The 21,145-nt window shown below is 36.4% G+C and overlaps 1 protein-coding gene across 19 annotated transcripts in view; it reads left to right on the top strand.

Moving 5' to 3' along the window:
• FRYL (FRY like transcription coactivator) overlaps nucleotides 1-21,145 on the top strand; it is a 185,662-nt gene that overhangs the window by 153,918 nt on the left and 10,599 nt on the right. For all 19 annotated transcript variants that reach the window (XR_012673492.1, XR_012673491.1, XM_075149039.1 and 16 more), the window contains 7 exons: nucleotides 1,953-2,156; nucleotides 3,040-3,210; nucleotides 6,837-7,090; nucleotides 9,338-9,545; nucleotides 11,541-11,690; nucleotides 15,943-16,041; nucleotides 20,706-20,774. Coding sequence is in view for 17 of the 19 variants with exons in the window: in XM_075149039.1 (XP_075005140.1) it covers nucleotides 1,953-2,156; nucleotides 3,040-3,210; nucleotides 6,837-7,090; nucleotides 9,338-9,545; nucleotides 11,541-11,690; nucleotides 15,943-16,041; nucleotides 20,706-20,774 (1,155 nt within the window). In the remaining 2 variants the exon portion in view is untranslated. The remainder of the gene's footprint in view (nucleotides 1-1,952; nucleotides 2,157-3,039; nucleotides 3,211-6,836; nucleotides 7,091-9,337; nucleotides 9,546-11,540; nucleotides 11,691-15,942; nucleotides 16,042-20,705; nucleotides 20,775-21,145) is intronic.

Raw genomic sequence — 21,145 nt, 5'->3', positions numbered from 1 at the left:
CAGGTCATAAGTCAACAAGCTACTAAGAAGAATATCTGCCTATCTAAACCCCAAGATTGTTCTTCTCCTGATTAATCTAGCCCTTTTAACAAAACATTGCTCTTTTTTCCCGTAATACTTTAGTTTTATCTCACTTTTTCTTCATGCTTCCTGTGTATTGCTTCACTTCAGCCAATATTTGCATCTTCTAGGAAAAGTACAGGCTCATTACGGTCTATTGCATATATGTGACCACACATTATACAGATAAAATTTCCTATATTGAATGCAAGTAGTCAAGCAGTTCAGAATCATCAAGGTTCAATAGTAGTAAAATATTATTTTAACACTACATGGGGCTTTGCAGGCAGGATGCCAAAAGTTGAAAACTTTGCCAAACCAAGTTAATCCTTAACTTCATTTTCTGTATTATTTTAATAGCAGATCATAATGAAGAAAAGACAGTTTCTTTCTCATTACTTGCCTGTATGCAACATGTAGTGCTATACTTTCAAAAAAAAAAAAAGGTAAAAGTACGTCTTGTACAAATTTAGGGCACTACATATAAATTGTGCACTTGATATAAGAGCTGCCTCATTCTGAACCAAAAATATAGAATGTTCTTTGTTGCTAATAGTTAAATGTCAACAGTATGATCTGGGGCTTTTACATTAAAATCTGAGTAATATTCAGATTAAATTTAAGTGCTTCAGGCCACAGAAGTAGTACTTTGTTGTTGTTGGCATTCTTTTGCTTTACCATAACTTTTCACCTTTTTGGAGCAAAACAAATCACTAAGAGAGAAAGAGACTACAAAATGTTTAGTTTGCTTTGCATATTTAATGCGTCATGATGATCTCTTAAGTCACCACAAGAGACACTCGCGCTGTTAGAGCAGTTTTGGAAGCTATACTTGCACATTTGGGGCTAGATGTGGGATTTTCGGAACTGTCTGTAGACTGGCGAAGTGAACTGATCAGGCTTTCTATATTTCTTGGTGAATTGTTGAAGGTTGACAAAATGCTTGAGAAAATCAGAGATCATTATGTATTTGTGAATTAAAACACTAGTGTTTTTAGGATACAGATTTCACTTAGTATGTTGGATGTTTGAAACTCAAGTATCCCAGCTTTAAAATGTGCAGACAGAAAGGATCCAGCTATTGGTGTTTAGGGTGCATTTCATAAAACTGGCACAAAGTAGCTGGTAAAACAGTTAATGAAGACATTGTTTTTTCTACAACCTGTACATAATTAATGTTGGTAGTGCTTTGTCAGTTGGATGTGGTCAGTTTAGATTCATGTGTGTTAGTTAAAGAATTTCATCTAATGTTTGTTGAAACAGTTGCTTTACATGTTATGCTAGAGAAAATGTATCATAAGCATGCTGGCTTTAGTGTTTTGTCATCAGTTTGTTTATTTTTTTAATCAATCTCCCATGAGAAAGAGAAATTATTTTAAATACTAGCTTTTTGACTAAAGCTTTTTTCCAGAGCTTGAATCAGTCTTTTACTGTTGGCAAATCTTATGTAATAAAACATTTTTCCCTGGTTCTAGAGTATCTTTAAGTGTTTGTCCTCGTTCTTTCTAATTATATGTGTTTTCCTTTTTGCTAACCAGGAGCTGCAGGTAAGTTGCAGCCTGGTGCCCTGGCTTATTCATCTGTGTTGTCTGTGGTGTGTTTGTACTTTCTAGTCAGATATATAAAATTGATACTAATATAGCTCTAGATTATATATTGAGTTACTTTCCAAGAAGATATTAAAAATATTTCTACTTCATTTGCCATATATTTTAATTTATCTACAAACATCATTTAACAAGGTATTTAAAATTTTAATAAAATTAAAGGGCTGATTGAAACTCTGTTCATAATGCATTCAGTACTTGTGTTTTCTGTGTTGCATTTGTGTATTAGTTTTATTATGTTGAAATTCATACATACATATGTGTGCAAACTCTTTTTTATTACAGGGTGAAAGCATGGACAACTTCAACTGGGGTGTTCGTAGGCGCTCTCTTGACAGTATTGACAAAGGAGACACACCGTCTCTTCAAGAATGTCAGTACTCTGGTAGCACACCCAGCTTGAACTTGACCAACCAGGAAGATACTGATGAGTCTTCAGAAGAAGAAGCAGCCCTGACTGCAAGTCAGATACTATCTCGTTCGCAGATGGTAAGTTATTTTTCTGTGAAAGGAATCTGAGAACTTCAGCTTTCACTTGCACTTTCAATGGGTAAGTATGGCTCACACTTTCAGCTTAAGTGAACTAAAGAGGACCTAAATTAATGTGGCTAAGCTTCTTTTTCATAACAACAACAATGAAGGGAAAAGTTTACTTTACTTAATAGTGGTACATAACAGGTTTATAATTCTAGTACAACATTCATTTTTTTAAGTGTCTTTATACTTACTGTATTTGTTTAAAAATAACTGCAAAATTGTATGTGTAAAGTGTGTGTCTTTGTGGATTCCTAGCTTCAAAAAAACCCCCAAAATACTAAATAAGAACAAGAGCAGTAAGTGATCCCATGGGAGCCTCAGTTGTGTTTAACCATTGAAATTGCTAATTTTGTTATGGTTTTGAAGCGTGTGTACATATAACTGAGGAAAATCAAGAATGCTGGCCACTCAGAAGTCTTTCTACATTACATAAATGAAATTAGGAAAAAATGGACTGGACAGGGAGCAGCAGGGATAGTATGCTGCTTTTCAGACTTCAGGCAAAGTTTGTATTGCCCATAACAAAAAGCTCTGCTCTTCAGTGTTTTTGGTCTAGCATTTCACCAGTGCCAAAGACCTTTAAGAACAAGAAAGGAAAAAATTTTCCAGATCCCAAGGATAACTTCAAACTTCTCTTCGAAGTTAAATGCTACAGAAATGCATGTGATGCTTGTGATGGTTTTAGTGTAAAGCTGTTAAACTCATAATATGTAAGTAAATTCAAATAGCTAACCATACTGAAACAGCCTATTTCAAAACTAATGTGTTTTTTCCCTGTAATTTATATGTTCGATAAACTATGAAGAATTTCACATTTCTTTCTTTCCTGTCTTAGTTAAACAGTGATTCTGCCATAGATGAAATGATATCAGATCATGCTGGCTTATCACTTCAGTCTCAAGATTCCACTAGCAGTGTGGGAACAGAAGAGGTGCTTCAAATCAGAACTGAGACCCCAAGTTTGGAGGCTTCTTCTCTAGATAACTCTAGCAACCAGCTGCCTGAGGTGGGGAGAAATGTGGGCTGGTGCATGGCTGATTTGGGCTCCTTCTAGTGTTTTGTAGCAACTTTGGCTTTCTTTTCAACTGAATTTTCATCTGTTACACTGATTATTTGATTTGCTTTTAATATTTCTAACCTGTTGGAACGTTCTTACAAAATGTTCCCTCAATATGAAAACTACTTGGGATGGACTGAGGGAACTTACCACAGGTTAAAAATATTCTTGAAGGGCTGATAATGATCATTTCATGGTGCAGAATGAAAATAGGCTAATATTCAAGATGCTTTTACTTGATATGGTTGAAATCCTTCCTGAGCAACATTTTCTTTCAAATACTTTTTTATCCTGCCCCCCCCCCCCCTTTTTTTTTTTTTTGCTTTCTTTGGGTTAATGTGATTGGTGCTATATGGGAATAAAACCTCAGGCCAGCTGTGTTAGCAGTTGGTTCAATTAAATAATCCTTTAAAAAGGACCACAGATGCTAGTGGTATACTTTTTTGGAAAGGCCTGTGTGGACTGAGACAGATTTCAAGCTAATGGCTGCCTGCAAATCTGTGAGTACTTCAGTTTCTTGGTTTTTAAAATCTTTTGAATAATTTAAAATTAAAAAACCTCATTTAAAATAAAACTCTTATCTGCTACAATTCCTACAATATTTAGCAGTTATAGCTAAAACCTCAATATGTTGTTGTTTTTCTTGAATTTGAAGTAGCTTGGTTTAGGTGAACTTTTTATCTCTTCAGTTAAAATTATTGACGCTGCTAGAATGTTATTTTTATTTGGACATTGCTAATCCCATCTTTACAGAATGTACAGTTTTATTGAGTTTTCCAGAAAATAAAGCTATTCCTATGTGTATGTGAATAACCAGTGCACAGTTTACACTTAAGAATGAGTCTTCAGCCAAGTTGGTTTAAACAGTCGACTGACTGGTTCAGGTGACTGGGCTTTCTGAGCCAAAGGCTCTAGCCTACCTGTTTGCTACCTAGAAAATCACTCTTATTAACAGGCAAACCACCCACCTAGCTAATATTTAATGAAGATTAAGGTCTTAAGAGTCAAGATTCATCTTGAATCTTAAGATTCAAGGTCTGGTTGGACAGGGCTCTGAGCAACCTGGTCTAGTTGAAGATGTCCCTGCCCATGGCAGGGGAGTTGGACTAGATGACCTCTGAAGGTCCCTTCCAACTCAAACTATTCTATGATTCTGTGATTCTAAGGTAACTGTAAGAACAAAAGACATACTTAGAGTACAGTAAAGGGAAAACGTGGGTGACTCGTTTCCAGTGATAAAATCCTCACCTTCTAAAAATGTAATATTGTGACTTTTATAAAGCACATTTCCCACATTTTTTGTATTTTTCCATTAGGATTATCTATACCCTTTTTTTAAAGTGTTTGATTACATTGCAGTTGATAAATTGTCTCAACTTTTGTAGAGCACTTGTGCTTAGATTGTCAAACAAATTTTCTGTTAGCGTTTCATCTGCTTGTCTACAACATGCATTTTCCAATAGAATTTTGGGTGAGGAAGAATACTTTATCTGGATGATTTTTTTGCACATAGAATAGATGTTTTATGTTAAGATTTCAAAAGGGAGAAGCAATATGTAAGCTGGGATTTTATAGAATGAAATTCACCATGGTAGAACTTTTGTCTTCTCTCTTCTGTGTTCACTTGTGGTACATTCTCAACTGTAACTCATTTTTACGTTTTCATAGTTCTTTCTGAGACTGCCTTTATACTTGGATTAATTGTTCTTCTGCAGCTCCCTTTATAAAATCACTATACTTCTGATAATCTAGGTGAAAACATTCACACAAAAAAGCACCAATGTCATTAAAAATATTGAAAACATTTAAACTGGGCTATAAAATAATTTCATGACTAAGCAGCCTCCAGAAAAATTGCTATATCAAAAAAAAAAAAAAGGACTGCAAATGCATATAAATGCAATCGCTAAATGTGATGTGTTCCAAGTTTATTTTGTGCTTGTTAGAATATAGGACTCAGTCAAATACATATGTTTCCTTCAAGCACAGTTCAAACACTCAAAATTATCTCTCTACAAGAGTTAGCTGTCTAGCTGGATTTTGCTGCTAAAAGGGAAAGCTGGCTTTATGCCTCTTAGCAGAATGAGCTTAAAAATATGCACGCTATCAACTCACTTTGAAAAATCTGTGAAGCCAGTAAAACTAATTTTGTCCTGAATTCTTATACTCCACAAGTAGCAGCATAGTGCAGTTGTTTTTTCCTATGCTCATATACTTATATATAACTCCTTCAACACAGGCATTTCATTGCATGCCATGTGTCAGTTATCAAAATGTTTTTAATATAAATAAATACGTATCAAAATTTATCTAAGGTAAAATAAAAAAAATTGAAGCCATTTAAAAACATGTGTGTGTGCTGGTTAGATGCAGTTGAGTTCCTTGTTTCTCTTGTAGGGATGCTGAAGAGTTAAGTAAATAGTTTACTTAAATGTATTTGGCTGATTCCCAGTAATAGCATGTATCTTTGCAAAAAAGACATTTCACATTCCAGCTGGGAGTTTACAACCTAGCTTACAAGAATATTTTCAGTTTTGTACAATAAGTTTTACAAGCTTAAGTATATGAAAGTTTCTGACTAAAATGATTCTCTATTTTACTCACTTGCACTGTGGATTTATGAGGGAATGGTTTACTGGAAGTAATTTTCCTTAAGTTCTGTGGAGTTGTCAACTATAAAAATCACATTTTTAAGATGGAGGAAGACCAGCACACTAAGAATGAAAACATGTGATAATTTGTGCCTTTAGGAAATAGCAAGTACAAGAAAGTGTTATTTTTATTACACAGAAAAATCCAGTAAAAGGTTTCAGTAAAATGGATTCATCGTAAATTAACTAAATCTGAAGTCCTCTGTTCAATACTCAAAATGAGTATAACAATGCAAATGGAGGAAGGAGGGAAGGGAGAAGGGTCATTCTAATATTACCTACCTGAGTTTAATCATCATCTCTTTGTAATTGCCAGTGATTGAAAGCCTACATTTAGAGATTCAGGGTTAAACCCTTAAAGCTTCCCATATTAACAGTAATGGCAAAATAATAAAAATAGTGGAATGTCCCTTTTCCGTTGTTCATCTATTACACTGTTGCTCAGTTATGGTCTAGAAACTTGTTAAAATGGAGAGCAGAAAGGAAAAGAAATGTTCTGTACTGGTTCCAGACCCCAAAGGCAAGCATGAGGCAGTCACTTTGGTCCTTACCTAGAAAAGTAAAATATGAAAGTCTTGATTGTGTTTGTTGTGATCTAAATATGTTTGAGGCTATTTGAAAATATTTTTCTGGGAGTGTTGTCTTAACAGATTTAATTGAGTGTATTTGAGAAATTGTATTTGCTATAAATAATAAGTCATATTCTAGGATATTAATGTTAACCAGAAGTTATAAACATTACAAATAGACTACCTGTCTTTGCTCAAGTAAAACTGTGTGAAAAATCCAAAGAGCTGAATGATTAAAGTATAAATGGTTATTTTTAAAAAAAATTTTATAACTCTGTTACTTTACCATAATAAAAACTGATAAGAATACATAAGCCCTGACAGTAAAAGTAAGAAAAGTGTATTTGATTCACAGGAAGGCAGTTCAGCAGTAAGGGATGAACAGGTTAGCACTGCTAGTGAAGACACTGGGTCGTATCTACTACAAGAACAGCAAGACTGCCTGGTCTGTCATGAATCTCTTGAGTTGGAAGAGACCCCAGAACTGGCAGAGGCAGCAGCTCCTGAGAGCTATTCTGAATCTATCTGTGAAGAGGATGTCACTCTTGCTTTAAAAGAGCTAGATGAGAGATGTGAAGAAGAAGAAGCTGACTTCTCTGGTTTGTCTAGGTAAGATTAATATTGGTTCTAAGTAACAGAATTTACATGTTACCAATGCATGAATCAAACAAAGTAAGCTTTCTTATGGTGTGGGGTTTTCCATGAATCCCATAATACAAGTATCTAAAATAATGTTTTGCATATCTGAAATAACGGTTGATTGGTTTTGCCGGTTATAGCAAATAAACTCAGTACTTTGCTCAGCAGTTGTTTCTGGTACAGGGAAAACAGCCATGCAGGAAAAGATGAGAATTCCTGAGTAAAAGAAATCTAGCACATTTCATCATCATCAATAGGACAGAAATGTGAAAAAGAGGTCAGAGGGCGTTTTGGAGCGTTTTCTTGGCAGCCACCAGCTGCAAGCAGTATAACATGGAAAAGCCCTTGAACTGCTCTGAATTGTGGCAGAACCTTTTTTGGTATCCAAAGACAGGAAGAGACAGGAAAAAAATGGTTTTGGGTTTGTTTTTTGTTTTGTTTTTTGTTTTTTTTTTTTTTAAGTCAAAGCTCCTGTAGGAGTCAGGCCAGTTTGTCTTTGAATTTGCCCAAGGTTTGTTTTCAGAGTTAATCAGTCTCTTGTATATTTCCAAGAAATTTTAAAGTAAAATAATGTTTTTCCATTTTTCAGTTACTATTGAGAGAAAAGGTTTTATTTAGTCCTAGCTGGTTGAGTCATATTTAAAGTGAAGCCATAAGTCCCTTGAAGGTAACAGTCTAAGAAGGAGGGAAAACAAACAAAAACCCCCAAACAAACAAACAAATAAAAACACAAACAAAACAAATAATAAAACCAACAAACAAAAAACCCCAAACTAAAACAAACAAAAAAATTCCAAATTGTTCATAGGCTTGTTCATACTTAAAATTTGTTCAGAAGTTTAGATTGAATAATACGTAGACTTAGTGTTTATAGCAACATAGACTTAGTGTATATTCTGTCAGAGAGATCATTTAAGGAGCCTTCTACAGAAAAGGACACAACGGGAGCTGTAAAAGACCAAGTCGTTTGAAAAGGTTCTACTGGGACAGAGACAGAGAAATTGAATCTTGTAATCCCATACGCAACCTACTGCAATATGCCTTGCAAGAATTAAAGGCTGGTACCAGTTAATAGCAGTTTATTTCCTAATGTGAAACTGAAAAATCTCTTAAGGTTTTAGTTTATTTACACTAAGCAAACAAACAAAAAACCCCATAGCCCTAGTTTGAAGAGCGACAGAGTGATTATTTATAGGTTTGATACACTAGTTAGAAAATATCTGAAAATCTTTTTGAAGCTTTGCTTACAGATATTATTCAAAAGGATTGCATCTTAGCTTTTAAGCTGTGTGCTACTAAAATGAATGTACCTAAAAATAGCACCCACAGTTCCTGTTAAAACATGTTTAAGTCTTTTTTAAGACATAGTTGGTGCCACTGTGAATGAGGTGGTTGTTATAGAGAAAAATGGGGTGTATATTTTAAAAATTACTTTAATAAACTGTCTGTACTTGGAATCCTCCCACACATATTTGCTACGTACAATTATACAAGAACAACTGTCAAAATGTATCATTCCTTGTAATACAGAAAATTTTAACAATTAAGTTAATGATTGTAAGTAGTAGCATTGATTAATTTATAGTTTGATATTTTTACTGGATGTTTGGTGCCTAATGGAAAGTATTCCTGCAGAATGCTCTTTGAACAAAGGCCCGTTAAATTGATTGCCCGTAAAAATGAAAGTGTTCCAGTCTATCTCCATTAATTTATGATGTTACTTAAGACAATTATAAAGTAGTATTACACTGCTAAATAAGCTCTTGTGTTTCTCTTAAGGAAAGCTAAAATTTGTTATAGATATTGGTGGACCATATGTTTAGATGAATAAAAATTTCAAGAATTGAACGTTAATTCAGTTATTGGGGGCAAGAAAAAAATACCAGTTTCTGAGTGGTGTATATATATAGTGCTGTATATAGCTATATATAACCTACAGATAGCCCTTTGTCTGTAGATATGCATAGAAATAACATGTTTTAATAAACTTTCAAGGTATGTGAGAGTATAAGCAACTTTTTACATTGCAGTAGTAAAAGTTTTTGATTTTTTACTCTTTTCTTGGTTCATAGTTACCTTAATTGATTATTTTACAAAATACTATTCTGAATTTCAAAGTCTTATTTTTTCTTCTTACCAAAATGAAGGGGTTTTTTCCCTTTCAAAAAATTTCAAAAAAAATTTACTGAGGCATTAATTTCTGTTTGTTATTCATAGCCAAGATGAAGAAGAACAGGATGGTTTCCCAGAAGTACAAACTTCTCCACCTCCTTCACCATTTCTTTCTGCCATATTGGCAGCTTTCCAACCAGTGGCATATGATGATGAAGAGCAAGCCTGGCGCTGCCACGTCAATCAAATGCTTTCTGATACAGATGGATCTTGTGCTGTCTATACATTTCATGTCTTCTCAAGATTGTTTCAGGTCAGTGAATTGCTAGTGCATGGTTGTTTGTCTGAAATCCTTTCCTCCTGCTTTCAAAACTGTTCTTCCCCTCCATAACTGCAAAAGCTGCAAGATTATGGTAGCAAAAAGCCTTAGAAAGCAAATCAAAAGCAGACAAAAAACCCACATTGCTAAAAGAATGTCATACACTATTTTTCCATGGGATATCTGCTGTATTCATTGTCTAGGAGTGATACTACTCAGGGAAAAAAAAAAAACAGCTCAAAAAAACCAATTCAGTGTTTCTTGTAAACTCTTAGTTCAGGTTGTGTCCCTTCTTTTATTTTCTGAACGGCACCCAGGTTCTGTGCTGATTACAGATTTAATGTCTTCCTCTTGGGTTTTCTGTGGGATTCATTATTATGGGATTGCAGCATGACAAACATTAAAGAATTTATCTTGCATCTGTCTTGTGAGAAAAGTTTTTTTTCTGCAGAGAATTAATAGAAACACCAGGAGATCCACTAAAGCTGGAAGTTTCAAATGCCTCACTTTAACTATATTTACCTCATAGATCTGGCATCCAACACAAAATGCCTATGGCTTAATTCTTCTGGCTCCCTCCTCCCTATAGGGGATGGGTTTTTTACATTTTCAAAGTGGTACCACTTCAACGTACATTATTCTTTGCAAGTCCTTATGGGATAGGAGAAGCACAATTAATCCATTTTATTTAAAGGCAACATGCCAAGTGAGCTAAGAGCAGATTCAGTACTACAAACTAAAACCTTATTACTACAACCCTTTCTTATATCCAACATTAACTTTGCCTGCTCTTTGGTATATCATAACAAATTTCTCAGTGAAAGCCTCACTTTGTTTTACCACACCAGCACACATTTTATCCCATATGTATGGGCAGGTTTAGGGTTAGTACCATGAAGTAACTTACACGTGAATAGTTCATACTCTACCTTATCCATGGAATAACTTGTTTGTGCATCTATATCCATTTTCCATTTGTAGTTGAACTAGATATTTTGCCACAGCGTTGTGAAATGCCTGTTACTCGTTTTAGATTTTTTGTCTTTTTGCTTCATCTACACATCAGGGGTTTAGTTTCTTTGCATTATACCAAAGCTTAGCTGCAGTTGCATTTGACACATTCATTCATTTCCTGAAAGTGGTAAAATGGCTGTTCATATTCTCTCGTGTTCATTAAAGATGGAGCTAGAAAAAAAAAGTGAAACTTTCTGTGGCTTGACAGGATAGCCCTCAGTAAGCTGGAAAGGTGGATACTCTGGGAAAAGGGGCAATAGCGATCCAGGGCTTGAGTCTGGGCAAAGAAGCGTTCCTGAGGAGTTTTTACTGGGTACAGAGGAGGGTTAAAATGATTAAATGAGACCTTGGAGGCCTTGTCTGACTGGACCTTTCCATTTTACCTTCTGGCTCTTTCTGTGTTTAACTCTGCAGCTGTAAATATCATCTTTGTATAGTTTTATTCTACATGTAACTTTCTAGGATTTATGAAATAATATATAGCAAAGCGCAGGTTGTATTAGGCCAAGCTGACAGTCTACATAATCGAACATGATATACATAGGACTGATTTTTGAAGAAGGTAGAAACCCTGAAGGTGGCAGTTTTGGACAGATTATGCTACACAGGTCATATTCTGACTTGTAAAAGTCTGCGTGTAATTTTCTGCAACACAAACACTTGAAAATGAATCGAACTACTATCTATACTGCATGAAGACAAATAGTTGTCCAGCTATACTGATGCTAATGGCCTAGACGTGAAAGGAGTAATTGTCTTTATAGATACAGGCTGGTTTGATTGATTGATTGTTTGCATTTTCTGGAGCTAGTTTTACATAAATATTCAGAGCAAATTATGCATTAGTTTGTAATTAATGACAAAAAGTATATGCTGTCATGATAGAAATTTGCCCTGAAATTCTTAACCTAAGAAGCCAGAGGAAGGGTAGTAAAATACAATGTAAACTAAATGTTTTTCTGATTTGATTTCTAGACCATTCAAAGAAAGTTTGTATCTATAACAAATGATTCAGTCAGCTTTCTTGGCGAAAGTCTACAGCGCATTGGAACAAAATTTAAAAGTTCTCTGGAAGTGATGATGTTATGTTCAGAATGTCCAACAGTCTTTGTGGATGCGGAAACGGTAAAAATCTCATAAATGTACATGCTGAAATACCTGTCTGCTTAAACATTTTTATGTAACATACAAAATTGTGTTTTAACATTTGGAAAATAGCAATGCTCGGGAAGATTTTCAAAGGTTTGAATAAAATATGTTAATTATTTTTTTGCCTTTTAAAAGGTTGCTCTCTAACGTCACTAATTGAAACATCTGAATAATTTTGGGCTGTAAAAAAAAAAGATACTTTTTATAATTGAAATCAGAAAGTAATTAAAATGTTAGGTGGCCACTATGTATCATAAACATTTGAAAACAAGTGAGAAGTGCATTTACTCCAAAAATAACCTCCAGCTGTAACAATGAAACTTACTGATACTAGATATCACTTAAATTCCCTTGCTATTCTTTACATTCCCTGCTAGTTCATATTTATTCTCTATTCTTTGCACAAAGAAGAAAAAGGAAGGACTACTTACCTAGCAGCATCTTTGCCTTTTTAAATTGTATTGTTTATGTATATATTCAATGATGCATGAGAAAAACATTCTAGCTACAAATATACAATGAAGGCTTTGAAGGTTTGTTGTTATGCAAGTTGAAATCTTGGGTTATAATAAATATTAATGTGAGGAGTCAGCTCAATGTTCAGCAGCAGTCAAAAAAAGCTATGCTAGAATAATTAAGAAAAGAGACAGCAAAACAGAAAACATTGAGCTAATGTACATATCCCTGATATACCTACATCCTGAATTTTGGGGGCAGTTCTGGTCCCCTGCTCTCAGACAAAATACGGTTGAACTGGAAAAGGTTCCAAGAAACATCACAAGGATTATGAAATATGTGGAATGGCTTCCGTATAAAATATGAGTATGCAGGCTAGGATTTTTCAGCCATTTAGGAGAGAAATACATGTCCATAGATGTCTTGATTACCATGGAAAAGTGATAGAAATTATTGTATTGTTGTCTTATTTGATGTGAAGGGTGATAAAATTAAGCTAGCAGTGACTTATGAAACATACAGAACCAGATAGGTGATCCTTCGTGTGATACTTAATCAAACTGTGAAACCTGTCCTTTTTTACAGTGTCTGTTCATGTTTTCAAAAAGCAACTAAAGAGATTCATGAAAGAAATAGCCCTGGATAGATTTTTGAATATGCAGAACAATATGTTGACATAGGCTAAGAAAGCATTCTGGAGCAAGTGGATCACCACGTGCTTGCCCTGTTTTGCCCTTCCTTAAGCAACTGCTGTTAGACATTGTCAGATGGGGGACTGAGATAGATGGATCTTTGGCCACGACCCAGTGTGAGACTCTTCTCCTGACCTGTTTTTTTCCCTTGGTGCTAAGGAGCAATTCTGCTCTTACGCTCTCACTTTAGAATATGGGGACTAAAAAAAACATGATACAGATAGTGCATTTCAAGAGAACCATGTGTAATGTTTTTTGTTTCACTTTAAAAGCAGTAGAAATTAACCAAAAGAAGAAATTTGTTTGGAATAAGAAGCCACAAGAAGAATTACACCAGTGTCTAGCTAGAACAGCATGTGTGTGTTAAAAAATAAATAAGTAAATATATACACACACATATATATAAAATATAAAAATACAAATATAAAAAAGGAGTAATAAATATAATATATATGCACACAAGTATACAGACTTGTGTGTATGAGTACGTGCGTATGTATGCACATACGCACATTAGTGTTGTTACATTGGCAAATATTGTGTAGATAAATCTTTCCTCTCCAAGTACTTTAATTGAAATGAACCTGCTTGTTTATCAGGTTATTTCTCACTAAGAAAGAATGGCTAATCCAAAATAACGTTCATGCACAAATCTTTGGTTTCGTGATGTCTATTCATGTGTACAAGATTGGCATTTGATTCAGATTTGGCCTTTGATTCATTCAGAAATATTTTCAGCAGAAGGATGCCCCCTTACATCAAAGCACGGGTTCACAAGCGATTTGGGAGTGGCTTATGGCCTCCTGCTGATACAAGATGCCCACTGACTTCTTTGCACTTTGATGTTATTGCACACATTGAGTGCAAAGTGGCATCATGCCACAGAGCCATAACTTGCTTCTTGGTTGATGTGGACGTAGAGGTTGGGCGTAGCAGTGTCTTAACATGGTGGTAGAATAATAATCGATGCACTTGGAAAAGCATGTAAGCATCATTCCCACCCCTGCCTGAATAATGCAGAACACGGTGACTCTCAGTGCCACAATTTTGTGATCACAGTCTTGCGCTTGCGCTTTCAAGCTGACAAAGAGGTACCAGCTAACAGGGATGGGAGAAAAGTACAGAGCTCTTAATGTGTGCAAGGGGTGACCAGTGTGAGGGAGGAAGGATCATATTAGAGGCATTAATATTACAGGAAGTGACAGGAGAAGGATTAATGAGAAAAACCTAAGTGGAAATAAAACTACAGGGAGAAATGGTGTGGAGCAAAGCTGAGGTAGCAGCCCCTGAGGGAAAAAGAGATTTTGAAATTATGTTGAAAAAGGCAAAGTGATTAATCATAAACCAACCTGATCTCCTGCTATGACCAGGTGACCCGCCTAGTGGATGAGGGAAAGGCTGTGGATGTGGTCTACCTGGACTTCAGTAAAGCCTTTGACACTGTCTCCCACAGCATTCTCCTAGAGAAGCTGGCGGCTCACGGCCTAGGCAGGTACACTCTTTGCTGGGCAAAAAACTGGCTGGACGGCCGAGCCCAGAGAGTTGTGGTGAACGGAGTTAAATCCAGTTGGCGGCCGGTCACGAGCGGTGTTCCCCAGGGCTCAGTACTGGGGCCGGTCCTGTTCAATATCTTCATCAATGACCTGGATGAGGGGATCGAGAGCTCCCTCAGTAAGTTTGCAGATGACACCAAGTTGGGCGGGAGTGTTGATCTGCTGGAGGGTAGGAAGGCTCTGCAGAGGGACCTGGACAGGCTGGATCGATGGGCCGAGGCCAACTGTATGAGGTTCAACAAGGCCAAGTGCCGGGTCCTGCCCTTCGGCCACAACAACCCCGGGCAACGCTACAGGCTTGGGGAAGAGTGGCTGGAAAGCTGCCCAGAGGAAAAGGACCTGGGGGTGCTGGTTGACAGCCGGCTGAACATGAGCCGGCAGTGTGCCCAGGTGGCCAAGAAGGCCAACGGCATCCTGGCCTGTATCAGAACTAGTGTGGCCAGCAGGAGTAGGGAGGTGATCGTGCCCCTGTACTCGGCACTGGTGAGGCTGCACCTCGAATACTGTGTTCAGTTCTGGGCCCCTCACTACAAGAAGGACATGGAGGTGCTGGAGGGTGTCCAGAGAAGGGCAACGAAGCTGGTGAAGGGCCTGGAGCACAAGTCTTATGAGGAGCGGCTGAGGGAACTGGGACTCTTTAGTCTGGAGAAGAGGAGGCTGAGGGGAGACCTCATCGCTCTCTACAACTACCTGAAAGGAGGTTGTAGCGAGGTGGGTGCTGGTCTCTTCTCCCAAGTAACTAACATTAGGACAAGAAGAAATGGCCTCAAGTTGCGCCAAGGGAGGTTTAGATTGGATATTAGGAGAAATTTCTTTACTGAAAGAGTGGTCAGGCCTTGGAACAGGCTGCCCAGGGAAGTGGTTGAGTCACCATCCCTGGAAGTATTTAAAAGATGTGTAGATGAGGCGCTTAGGGACATGGTGTAGTGGGCATGGTGGTGTAGGGTTGACGGTTGGACTCGATGATCTTAGAGGTCTTTTCCAACCTTAATGATTCTATGATTCTAATGGGGGAAAATCCTTCAAATATCCAACAGTTCCTGCTTTGACAGTTCCTGGTTCCTACAAACTGAAGCCTTTGCTGGTGGTATAGTTTGTATATTGAGAAGAGCAAGTAACCCTCACTGGACACTCCTTAGTTTGCTACAGGAGCAATCCAGCAGTAGTTTTATCTTACCTTTTATCCTGCTGCAGGCTGTTCTATTTACACTAGCTGCGTGTATATGAAATATTATTCTTCTTTTTGAAAGATCTAAAAATCTCATTGAAATATCTCTTTCAGATGTTAATTAGGTACTGCCCTTCTTATTTTGGAATCAAAACTGTTCACTGATTTAACCGATACAGCTACATGTGTTAGTTTACTAACGCAAAGGTGTCACAAATGACCTGTACCCAACTAATTCTAATTTGATTGTTTTTCCAAATGTGGACTTGGAATTTCATATTATATAATTGAGATGTTAGACTATGTGGATTATAGTCAGATGTTACATGACTGCAGAGGTGATTGCTTTTATCTTCCAGCTAATGTCTTGTGGCCTGCTGGAAACATTGAAGTTCAGTGTTCTAGAGCTCCAAGAACACTTGGATACTTATAACGTCAAAAGAGAGGCAGCAGAACAGGTGAGTCTCTTATATTTTAAAACAAAAAATATTAGAACCTACTCATCAAGTAAATGTTACAGGTCCTTATCTCTCCACACAGGTATCTAAAAGTAAACTGTGGGAAAAAAATTCTAAAATAAAATCCTGTTTCCTTTTCTTACTACTATTTTATGTGTATAATCCAAACCTGAGGTTTTTCTTACATGTGATTCATTTTTGTTGGACATATTTCTGAAGTTGGCTTTTGATATATAACATTGCACAAATGCACTAGCACTGGGAAAAGCCATTCCTAATTTTAAAATCCTCTTTTAAAATATTCAAATATTTTTAACATGAATATCAATAAATCATGGTAATTTTTTTCTGTATGAACATTCTGGCTTATTTCATTAAAATAGAAGGGTGGGATTCATCTCCAGATTAAGGCATTTACAGACAACTATCTATATGTGAATTAAGTGCCTTTACACCCATAGTATCCAAGGATCATGTCGATACAATAAATGAAATCAAGAAGGCAATGCATTTTATCCTGATATAGATACTGACTTGTTGCTCAGCTGAATAGGTCTTTAGACTTCTTTTTGTTGACTGGATCTCCACTGGCTGTAATGGGGGCTTAAACAGCTGTGTCGTACATAGACATATAAATTTAGGTGTCTCATCCTCCGACTGGATCCCATTGAGGCTGACGTTTATGTCAGTGATTTAGAATAATACAGTTTAGTTTTCAAGGTGTATGTTAGTGGCTATATCCTTTTTGCAAAGAAACACAAAGTTTAAAAGTTGAAAATTTGTGTAGCAAGGGTCTGTATATTTGTTTTTGTGAACCTTTGTGTGAAGTTCAGGAAGGAAGATACTAACTTCAGAAAACTGAAACAGGTAAGATTTCTACTTCAAGAGCCAAAACGTGGATCTATGATCAGTTTTGCAGGTACAGGGAGAGAGAGAATATATGGGGCTTTTGTTATAGAGAGAAAATGATTCCTAGGAAAATTAAACATGCATTTGAAGGAACTTTTGACTGATCTCAGCAGCCTGTGAGGCCATGACGATGGCCGAATAGGCAAGTTTCAGTGATGCAGAACAGAACCAGAATTCAAGCCATGACATCTTGGCAGAGCAGTGTTTTGCAGCACAAGTGGCTCCATGTTTGTTGATCATGCTGAGTTTGTTAAGAAATTATGGCCTTTGCCTTGCAAAGATTGCTGACAGCTCATCTGTTGAATAGAATAGACATCCACTTTTTCGTGGAAAGGATCTCAAAAGAAATGCAGTTTCCTCAAAACCAATGCTAAAGTATGCCACACAGCACTGTTACTGTAGATCAACTGTTTCTAGGATCCAAGCCAGCATTTCTGCTGAAGGGTTGTTACATTTTTTGCCCTGCTCTGTGGTGGTAACAATTTATTTGTAAACTAACTCATGAGGTCTAATATAATGAGCTAGATTTTGCTGTTTAGGCTTAATCAGAAACAAAGTGCTCATCTAACGAGTAAGATTACCTTACTGGATGTAATATGTAATGTCTGACAATCTGCAATGCGTAATGCTGTCATCACTGCTATGAGAACATAATGTATTTTATTCCTCATTTTAGAGAGCAACACTGAGGCACAGAGAGGCTAACTGATTTGCCTCAGGGTAAGACCAGGAAGGTTTGAGGCAGGGTAGAGAGAAACTCGTGTGCACACGCGTGCACGTGTGTGTGTGTACTTAGAATGGGTTAAAATTGTGTCCCTTTCAGATGGCAATGAATTCACTTAAATGTGTTTTTAGCTAATTTTGCACTGCCATGTATCATATTGACATAAATCCATGCTGAATATTAAGAGCTTGTTTGTATTTTATTTTACTTGATAAAGGAATTTGGATATCAGTTCGATGGTCTCTGTCATTTTATCATAGTGAAAGAGTGTTGTTTTTCCTGTAATGCAGCTGTCAAAAGGGTGTCCAGTAACATGTTTCTGTGGTCAGCCTGTCGTCTGCCACAGGATTTGTGAGTGACTGGAGCAGGAAAAAGGTTCACAGGATGAAAGAAATTGTTCTGAAATGCCCCTGAGAGCATTTTGCCAGGGTTTTATTTTTATTTAATCATTTATAAATAGAAAGAAGCAGAACTGAGGCAGAAGAAATGTATAGCTTTGACCAATCATTTCTGATTCTTGATAGCATGTTATTTAGCTAATTTAGAGCATTATTTAAGTATTTATTTAGCACATTAATTTAGAAGTAGTGACTTATTATCTCAGATAATTTAGTTTTCTAAAACTTTTTTTAAAAGGAGTTCTTCATCTGTTGGTCCTCATTTTTTTTGTGTGTATTATATAGCATATGTAGTCTAAGAAACTTCCAAAGCTACTTCTCAGATATGTTTTACTGGTTTTCTTCCTCTATCCTATTAAACAGAGTATAGGGAATGGTTGAAAGAGACTTCCTCAAATCAAATCTGAATTTCTGTTATTGCAGCCAATTGTGCTATGTATCCTATTCAATCTGAAAGTATTAAGGCAAAACACATAATGAGCTTACTGCAGATCCTTGCTTTTTTCGTAGAAACATGCAGAAAAATGATCAAACTAAGCTGGTTGGGCTATTGTATAATAAAGTAAATATAAATTATCAGATATTTAAATAAATATAATTTGCGTGTTAATCTGGTATCCTCTAGAATCAACCACTGGAAAATTCTGTACATTAACTTCTTTAATGAAAAATTGTTGTTTAAAGTTTACCCTAATAGATGATGTTTGTCACTATCAGTGCTGTGTGTTGCACTGGCATTCACATGAATCAAATTTAAAAAGTAAGAGGCTTGGGCTGCAGTTGCTTGAAAGTCTTAGCTATGCACTGAGATAAGAGAGAGAAAGGTACCTATTGTACAGGGGGTGGTTTGGGATGCCTGTTTTGGGGTTAATCTGGCAAACCAACCTATGCTATGACCAAGACCAACCACAGATTTCCCTACACTACGCTTTCAGTAATGCTCTGCACCCCCTATATCTTTGTAGGAGATATATGGGGAAAACACAAATTGATGTAAAGCAAACATATAAAGATGATTACTTTGTCACACAATCTACTGCTGTTCCCAAAAAGAAAATTCAGGTCTTTCTACCATGCTGAACATATATTCTGTAAAAAATTTTAGCAAATGAATTTTGTCACCTTCTTGGAGCTACTGTTCTACTTCCTTGCAAGGAAACTGCTTTGACTTCATGTGTATTAGGGACAAAGATAGTGAATCAGATAAATGTAATAGAAAATATAAGGTTATATGTATATCATAACATGCTAACATGCTAGGCACACATTCAGACTGGTTTTAAGATTTAAAAAAGATCTTAAAAGGGCAGTGTGTGAAAATAAATACTAGCTTCCCAATTGCTGATGCTGTTTGTTCCAGTGCAAACCTGTTCTGCTGTTACCGATGGATGCTGTCAGATAAAAAGAAAAATGAGATTTGCTGTGTACGTTGGTATCCATGTCACTAATTGAAACTGACACCACAGTGTTTAGAGAATTCCATTTCTCCTCTTGATAAGCACAGAGGCCTAGTTAATTCACTAAGTAACCTTTATTAAATTGAGCAGATGGGAAATCACATTTTTCTTTTTCTTGCATCAGACAAAGGTTAGAAAAAGGTCACTAAGATTTCCTGTGAGACTCAAGATATCAAGCACACAAGTATGCTAAATTATTCCTCCTTGGATGTATAGAGCCTGTTCTCCATTTCAGAAGATAATCTGCACTTTATCTCAAAATGACGCATTCCCATTTCAGTAATACCCAAATTACCTCATGCTTGCAGTTGTTTGCACTGTACAGAAAAATACACTGGGCACTGCGTCGATGTGATCAGATCGTATTGTCCAACAAGAGCATATCTGATTCTGCAAATGCTTTATATTAACACTTTTAAATTTGCATGGTTGGTTAAAGCTAGAAGAGATTACCCACTGAAATTAATAAACTTGTCTGATATAGGAACTGGGGTTAAATACAGCCCCCAGTAATATAATACAGTATTCATGAAAGAGAGTGGAATCTGCATGTTTGCATTGTGTAATGTGAGAATACTTCATCTCCCTGGCTTATATGAACTGGAGGTGATTCCAAACTCCCACTGAAGAATTTTTTTTTTTCCTTCCATCCAGTAAACCTGCACTTGCATCTAGTTTCACAGGAGAGCTACTGTTTCTAAAGTAGTCCCAAGAAATACAACAAGCTTACTCTTACTCTCTAATTTGAATTAGTGCTATATTTTAAATGCTGAGAAATCATGTTGGTGTAAACCTTGTGCAGCAAGTAAAGAGAAAATATGATCTCATTTAATGAAAGGGATTTTTCTGCCTCCACCCTCCCACACGTCTCACTGTAACAGTACCCAAATTCAATCACAGAGTAGTATTTATGCTGAAGTGTACTATCCCCATCTGGGGTAACGAGGGCTACAGGAAATTTACAACGGTGGGGACACAATAAAAACTACAAAGTGATATATCAGAGTGGAAATCATTAGTGGAAACAACATTGGTAAACAATTGATTCCGTATCACAGTTTCTTATGTAATCTGAGAATGTGCAAGACTTGATGAAGTGTCTTACACAGTTTTAGCATAGCTTTCAGTTTGCTCTGTTTCAGAAAACGTTTAATCTTGTTTATATTTATTTTGCAGTGGCTAGAAGACTGCAAAAGAACATTTGGTACTGATGATGGTATTCATGGCACTAACACAGATGCCCAGGTAGGTGTATGTCATTTGTGAGTCTCTGGATATGAGATTAAAAAACATCTTTATATCGATTGCACAAAAATTCCAATATTTGCAGAGAGATTAAAAATGTAAGAAAAGCTTTTCATTTCTGTTATCATACTATCTTTTGGAAACTCAGATTCTTATGAAGTAGTAGTCTAATAAAAAGGGCTCTTTTTAATAAAAGTCAGTAACTCGTCTTGGGTTCTAGGCTTAATAACACTGAGTAGATAAGCAGACTAGATACCATCTGTGTACCAGCAAGTCTGCTTTTCTGCAGCTGTTTCTAGAAGAAAAAAGATTAACATTCTGCTTACATGCTCAGATAAACTGTCTAGCCAAAAACCACTACTGAATTTAAT

Source organism: Calonectris borealis, chromosome 4 (genome assembly GCF_964195595.1).
Source record: "Calonectris borealis chromosome 4, bCalBor7.hap1.2, whole genome shotgun sequence".
Classification (NCBI taxonomy): domain Eukaryota; kingdom Metazoa; phylum Chordata; class Aves; order Procellariiformes; family Procellariidae; genus Calonectris; species Calonectris borealis.
The sequence above is the reverse complement of the archived record's forward strand: the minus strand, read 5'-3'. Positions and strand labels throughout refer to the sequence as shown.